The sequence below is a fragment of the Chiloscyllium plagiosum genome, unplaced genomic scaffold, assembly GCF_037043375.1.
Source record: "Chiloscyllium plagiosum isolate Xiang-an unplaced genomic scaffold, Cpla_swu_hap1 HiC_scaffold_33, whole genome shotgun sequence".
Taxonomy (NCBI): domain Eukaryota; kingdom Metazoa; phylum Chordata; class Chondrichthyes; order Orectolobiformes; family Hemiscylliidae; genus Chiloscyllium; species Chiloscyllium plagiosum.
In genome coordinates, this window is record NW_028270171.1 from 13442473 (window position 1) to 13449777 (window position 7305).

At 44.5% G+C, this 7305-nt stretch overlaps 1 protein-coding gene across 1 annotated transcript; it reads right to left on the reverse strand.

The window, feature by feature from the left end:
- Positions 1–262: 262 nt before the first annotated feature.
- Positions 263–5445, reverse strand: LOC148141218 (ferritin, middle subunit-like). The gene is made up of 4 exons (XM_087978038.1): positions 5344–5445; positions 1879–2025; positions 1086–1211; positions 263–418 (listed from the first exon to the last, which is right to left on the reverse strand). The coding sequence occupies exons 1-4, from the start codon at positions 5443–5445 to the stop codon at positions 263–265; spliced, it is 531 nt and encodes a 176-aa protein (XP_087834164.1).
- Positions 5446–7305: the final 1860 nt, after the last annotated feature.

Here is a 7305-nt window from a genome sequence, read left to right on the forward strand (position 1 = left end):
ATTTGGTCCAATGATATGAGCCAAATTGCAGGATGATTACTGACATCAAGCCCACCAGAGATGCAAACAAATTTGAGAGAAGGATCAGTGGTCCAAAGGATGGACAAAAAGCAAGATCAAGCGAACATTTTATTCATTTCCATTCAGGTGGTACAGTCATTACATTCTTGCCAACATATTCCTTCTCCCTAGGGAGGAGCCAGATTGTCCAAGTGAAGTCAGTAATGCATTCAGACAAGAGCAGACAGTACCCCACACCCCACTAACTGCTGTCCTCCAGCGAGAGCCTGTCAAACAGGTACTCTCCCAGCCCATTCTCAGGAGCTCCCAGACGCTTCAGGTTGGTGATGTAGTCCCCAAGTCGCTTGATGATCTCAACCTCCTCATCCAAATAGTGGGTCTCCAGGAAGTCACACAGCTGCAACACAGGAATATTACAACTCATTACATTAACACAATCCAAGACAGTTTGGAGAATTCCCACTGCAAAACAGACTGGGCAGTACTAGCTCTGGACAACCCTGAAAAATCCAGCAATCTAGAGATTTTGGACTGGTGAATATATTAGCCTCTCAGCTGGCACATGTTGCCATTTAAGTGGAGCTGAGTTGTATTGTGGTGTATGGTGACCATTACACTGCAACGGTCCTGAATGAGGATTCAGTGGCCAATATCACTTCAGCACTCCCACCAGATTACAATCCAAGTTCCTCCTTGACCTTCTTGCTGAGGAGTTGTAATAGAGATCATTCCAGATGCACACTGGTGGTTACAATGTTACATCTGGACAAAGTTAAAAATCACAACACCAGATTTTGTCCAACAGGTTTATTCAGAAGCACTGGCTTTCAGAGTGCTGCTTCTTCAGGTGGTCAAAGAGTATTAGTTTGGAAGCTAGAGCTTTGAATAAGCCTGTTGGACTATAACCTGGTGTTAGTTTTAACTTTGTACACCCCAGTTTGACACTGGCATCACCAAATCACATCTCCCCAAATGTTGCATTGAATTTCAAACCCACAAAGACCAACCAGTGAGGTGTTGCCCTGAGGGTCAGGCAGTGATGAGACGGAGGAGGTGAAGCTTACATGAGGGTCAGTCTGGGCAGTGGCGAGTTGGTGTAGATCCAGCAAACTCTGGTTCACATTCTTCTCCAGATCCAGGGCAACCTGCATTGCCTGCAGACCGTTACCCCACTCATCCCTCTCTGGCTTCTGAAACATGGAAACAAAGGACAGTTAAGGATCAGAATCAGAATCCTGACAGTGGGATGAAGCAGGTCATTTAGCCCATTTGTCCACATCAACCCTCCAGAGGGTCCACACTGCCCCAACCCATCCCTGTAATCATGTTTAGAGAAAAATGTAGCCTGTGTATCCCTGGAAATTGGGCAACCTAGTGTGACCAAAATGACCTGCAGATCTTCGTGCCATGTGCAACTCCCAGAGGCTGGAATTGGACCTGGGTCACTGGCACTGAGTCAGTGCAGTGCCAGTACCATCTTCAAAGTCCAGAGGATGATTTGAAGAGAAAGGGTTTTAGTGGCATCTCAGGAACCATGAGAAATGTGGAATGCAGCACCTGAGTGTTGGGGAGGCAGCTAGTCCAGTGACATTGCAGCAACATCTGGACAAATACTTCAAATGCCAGGGTATAGTGGGTGAAGGACTAAGTGCAGGTAGGTGGGATTAGTGTAGTTTGGTCAGCATAGATATGGTAGACCAAAGGGCCTGTTTCTATGCAGTGAGTGTGAGATGGAAGAGATCATATGGGAAAGACAAGCAACAGCCCTTCACTTCCCCTTCAGGATGAGCAAACCCTGTTACTGATGGATTGAAGCCACATCAGGAGAGCAGCCATTCCCCTCCCCAACATTCCCACCTTCACATCCTGGAGGAGGACTCTGCCTCCACGCTGATTCTGGAATTTCAGCAGCTTCTCTGCATGTTCCTGCTTCTCCTGGGACTGAGCTTTGAAGAACTGGGAGAAATGGTGCAGGGCAACATCATCCCGGTCAAAGTACGACATCTGAAAGAGAACCATTTCCATCCCATTAACACATCACTGGCCCCAGTTCTAGTTTTCAGATGTAGAGACTAATTTAGCCCTCAGACTGACTATTCAAGCAGTTATTAATCCTCTGCATTCTGAACCATTTTAATATACCAGTGTTGTCCAGTGAGCCAGCAGCTGTTAACCCCAGCTTCCTCCTGAGGACACGCAACATCCATGTTTTCATTTGGAATAAACAGCTGGAGAGTTGCTCAGCAGGTCTGGTACAGCATCAGAGGAGAGAAACTAAATTCATGTTTCTGCTCATTAACACCATTAGAATTGGAAGATATTAGACTGAAACTCTGCAATAAAGGAAGGAGGTATTTAGAGTGATGTGCCAAATGGGACTAGATTAATGTGGGATATCTGGCTGGCATGGAAGAGTGGCTTAGAGGGTCTGTTTCTGTGCAGACCAGGTCTAGGATGGTAGATTTCAAATATTCTGCATGGAACCAACTGAAGTTGTAACCTTTAACAAGGTGAGGGTTCAGTTGGATGACAAGGAAAGCCACTGGAGTACCAAGTGTAATCTACTCCATTCAACATTAACCAGAGGGTAATACCCAGTCACCAGGACATTTTTCCTGAATGAACAGATACAAAACTGATATCAGAACACAGGGACTGTAGGCCATTCAGTCCCTCAAGCCAGTCCTGCCATTCAGTGAGAAAGTAACCATGAGGCTGCTGCAAGGAACTCCATTATTCCTTTGGGGCTAAACGAGAAAAGTGGATGTTGGACACTGCTGGCATTAGTTTAGTCAGGAGAGAGTTTTGTGTAACTTGTAGATCATTGGGATTGTACTGATCAAATGTGTGGTACAGACAGACAATGTGTTCATAGAGTACGGAAGGGAATGAGTGGAACGGAATGAGAGAGAGGGGACGTGGGGTTTGCTGAGGAAAGCCTGTGCGAGGAGCCTTTGAATTGTAAGCAAGCAACTGAGTGATTAGAAAATTGTAACTTGATCAAGAAAGAGTCCAATACAGGGAAAACCTCATGCAATCCTGATAAACCATTACATCAAGAGAAAATGAGGACTGCAGATCAGAGCTGAAAATGTGTTGCTGGAAAAGCGCAGCAGGTCAGGCAGCATCCAAGGAACAGGAGCACTGAAGGGCTTATGCCTGAAATGTTGATTCTCCTGTTCCTTGGATGCTGCCTAACCATTACATCAAGCTAGTGACACCATCTGCAGATAAACTGAAAAGCACTATGCTTGGTTTGACTTGAGCAGTTCAAACCATAAGATGTACACCCATAATTGAGTCAAACATTGAACCATCATGCTCACAAGTGAATGTTATGTTAATGCTACTCCTTTAAGCAGCTTGTTTTGTCCTTGGTTTGTGTCCCCTTCAAGATGGGTCATAAAGGCAGAGGTGCTGCTATGTCTGGCAATAGCTTCTTCAAACAATGACAGGGGAGTGGCCAGTTATTCTCCAATCTTGGTTTGTTTTAACAGGCAGAAACTGCTCATAGCAGAGAAGCTGTTACTCTGAAACTAGGTTCCATGCTTCAACAGATGTTTCTTACGCGAATGCTCTGAAAACTCTCCTGCCAGCAAGAAGCAGAGTTTGTATTTACCATTTGCTAAAGGGGGTGTTTTTGGGCTGTTGTGGGGATGGGAACAGCTCCTTTGTTGCAATTGAGTCCATTGGGTTCCAAGTAGTTGGATTGTCTTAAATTCCCTTTCCTTTTGTTGGTGCTTCTACCAGAGAAGGTAGATAGTTGTTTTTATAAAGCAGAATGGTTTGACCAGCTGCATCACCCCTGGATTATACACTATACAACTGTCTTTCTAATGAGAAAAGGTTAGGGTCTGGGCAACCTTAGTGGTTTGGACAGATCCAGACAGGGCCCCAACAGTTGGTTGAGGATTATGAAGGAACACTACTCCGGTCAGAGTGAAAGTGAGTGATCCATCCTTATTAAAAACCTAACTGGTTCACCAATGAAAGCTGTTCCCACCTCCATCAAACAGAGCTCTAGGGATTTCATCCTCATCTCATGAGAGAGAACCTTTAAAACACAGCCCAGAGTGTGATGAATATTCACCACATGTCTGGATGAGTGTACCTACAGTATTCAAGCAGACACCATCCAGGATAAAACAGCCCACTCCATTGGTACTGCATTCTCCACCTCCCTTCAATGTCCATTATCTACCAGGTACCCTGCAGCACTCACTAAACACCTTCCCAATAGGACATTCTAACACTTCAGAAGGACATGGGCAAATCATTACTGGAAGAAAAGCATGGGCCATTTTAATTCTCATACCATCCTGATTTGATGGTCTCCATTTCTTCAGTCATTGGGCCAAGTTTCAGACTACACCAGCCACCTTGTGGGTACACCAACACTTCAGCAAGTCAACTCTTCCTCCAGGTGAAGGGATGGATAACCAGTGGCTACCTGACCACCCACACAAGTGGATAATACAGAAGTGTAAATAGGCCTCAACTGGAGCCTACTTAAGCAGAGGCCAGTCACAGGCTGACAGTAAATACCTCTGCTCAGATAAGCCAAGTATCATTGATAAACACTGCCATAACTCCCTTTCACAGTATCAAAACTAGTAAAATGCTTTTTTGGTATTAGCAGAAAATGCAAGCATACCAGAATGCATTAAAGTAGCAAAAAGGCAACTAGTTAATGGATACCTCCATATGGTGGACCTAAATTAGATTACTTACAGTGTAGAAACAGGCCCTTCAGCCCAAGTCCACATAGACCCTTTGAAGAGCAACCCACCCAGACCCATTTTACCTCTTCACCTAAGAGGATTAAGTTAGCACAGCCAATTCACCTAACCTGCAGGTCTTTGGACTGTGGGAAAAACCAGAGGGAACCCACACAGAAGTGGGGAGAACATGCAAACTCCACAGACAGTTGTCAGAGGTGGGAATTGAACCCAGGTCTCTGGTACCGTGAGGCAGCAGTGCTAACCACTGTGCCATCATGCCACCCACAAAATGGTTAAGCTATTCCTGTAAAATATCCCATTTTGACTACCACAGGGAAGTGACAGTTGCTGCCTGTGACAGCCATATCAGGGATTTGTGTATTAACCAAGGACACTGCACCCCAGAAACATCACTGAACATAAACAGGAACATACATTGCACATCAATATCATACCCCATTGTTGCTATAGCACCACATTTATCTGGAATTGTGAAATAGGCAAGAGCGACAAGAGCCAGTCTATAAGAGCATCAAGTTAATTAGAAATAAAGAGTTTACTTCACATAATAGAAGCAATTATAAATAGAGACAACACTCACCAAAGATTGATAGAGATAGGAGGCAGTGAGCTCCAGGTTAATCTGCTTGTTGACAGCAGCTTCACAATCCTGGTGATAGTTTTGACAAATCTGGGAAGCCATTTTGTGACAAATATTGTACTACTTGCCTACCCAAGACAAGTCACAGGCCAACCACAAACTTAGAATTACCACCAACTCTACCTAAATCACCACAGCCTTTGGACTTTTATTTATATTCCAGGAGCAGACCTCATTTTATAAAGCAGGAAATGACAACTTCATCAGTGATGGCCAATCACTTTTGTTAATCAATCGATCAGCTGCCATGTCCATTCAGCGCAGAATGGGAATTGGATCCAGAAGCCAATTAGAATTGACAACTGGTCGATGATGAAATTGGTGATTGACCTTTGACCTCTTACACAAGTGCAAATTCTGTAAATATATCTACCTGAAAATGAGATTAAAACATTCTCTAAAACTTCACTATTGTTCCTGAGATTGTGTATTAAGACATGCTGAAAACAGATTTGCAGAATTTTGTTAGTTTGTTACTCTGAGGGATTTGTCTTCCTACCTTCTGAATGACAGTGTTGGGAGTCCATTGAAAAATGGCGAGATTTTGTTGACATTCAACATTTGCCTATTGATTGACAGTGACAGAAATGAAGTGCTTTTGGGTCATCTAGTGCAGGCAACTGATGTACTTTGTGGATCCTTTCTGAATCTGCTGTGATCTTTTTGACTTTAGGTCTCAGGAAACCCAGTTTACAAACCAAAACGGTAAATGCGCTGAGTGCGTCAGCCATGTAGTAGGCCTCAGGCTTCCATTCCTAAATTGCTGTTAGAAACATACTGCATGATCAACTTTTCTGTCTCCATGTTTAGTTATTAATTGTTTCAAGAAGGACCAGTCCCTCAACTCAAGGATGTTTCAAAGGAAGATTCTGGTTCTGTTTACATTGCATTCTGTAAAATGTGCAGCTCAGAAACTGGCCTCCCAGCTCAACATGGTCCATACCCACAGCTATATGGACATGAGGGTGTCTCAACCTAAAGTTGAATGTGTTGAACTGAGCAGCCTCCAGTGGAGTGGTGGGCTGTGAGAGTTTGGGGATTGAAGGTCCCCACTCAATGTTAGGGTATGATCACAGCCTTGACGGATGGATTGGTGGAAGCAAGTTACTTTGACCCAGTATCTGATTGAAATACCAGGTTACAGTCTAGCCATTACTTGTCAGATTGAGTTACAAGTTTGAGTATTATACATGGAACCATGGTCCGAGGTCAACCCTGATAAATATTCATGGCGATGAGAGCAGGTCAGAGGCTGGGAATTCTGTTGTGAATTTCTCAATTCCTGACTTTCCAAACACTGTCCACCATCTACAAGTAAAAGTTGTGGAATATTTTCCAATTTTCTGGCTAAATACAATCCCAACAACACTGATGAAGCTCCAGGGAAATCTCTCGCCCATCCTGAGTTGGAACAATATCACTGTTTCTGAATCCAAGTCCCGGAAGCCCCCCCTCAGCAGCAGCAGCAGCATTCTGGTCTCTCCCACACCAGGTGGGCTGTAATAACCAGCTCATCACCACCTCCTGAAGGGTAACTGTGGCTGGGCACGAAATGCAGCCTTCTGATTGGCACACTGAAGATTGAGCAATAAAAACCACCCTGTGATGGGGTGTGGGAGTGCAATACTAGAGGGGCATAGGCTAAAGGTGAGAGGGGAATGATTAAAATAGGAATGTGAGGGGCAACCTTTTCAGAGAGAGGGTGCTGTGGACATGGAACGAGCTGCCAGAGGAAGTGGTGGAGGCGGGTACAATTATAACATTTAAAAGACATTTGGATGGATACATGAATGGGAAGGTTTTAGAGGGACATGGGCCAAATGCAGGCAAGGGCAACTGGTACAGTTTTGGAAATCTGGTCGGCATGGACAGGTTGGGCCAAAGGGTCTGCTTCTGTGATGT

Excerpts from the sequence above, each read along its gene's own strand:
- LOC148141218 (XM_087978038.1), bottom strand. The coding sequence starts at position 5,445 with ATGGCTTCCCAGATTTGTCAAAACTATCACCAGGATTGTGAAGCTGCT. Across the intron at positions 1,212-1,878 it reads TCCTCCTCCAGGATGTGAAG|AAGCCAGAGAGGGATGAGTG; the intron begins GTGGGAATGTTG and ends TCCATGTTTCAG. Across the intron at positions 419-1,085 it reads CTGCCCAGACTGACCCTCAT|CTGTGTGACTTCCTGGAGAC; the intron begins GTAAGCTTCACC and ends CCTGTGTTGCAG.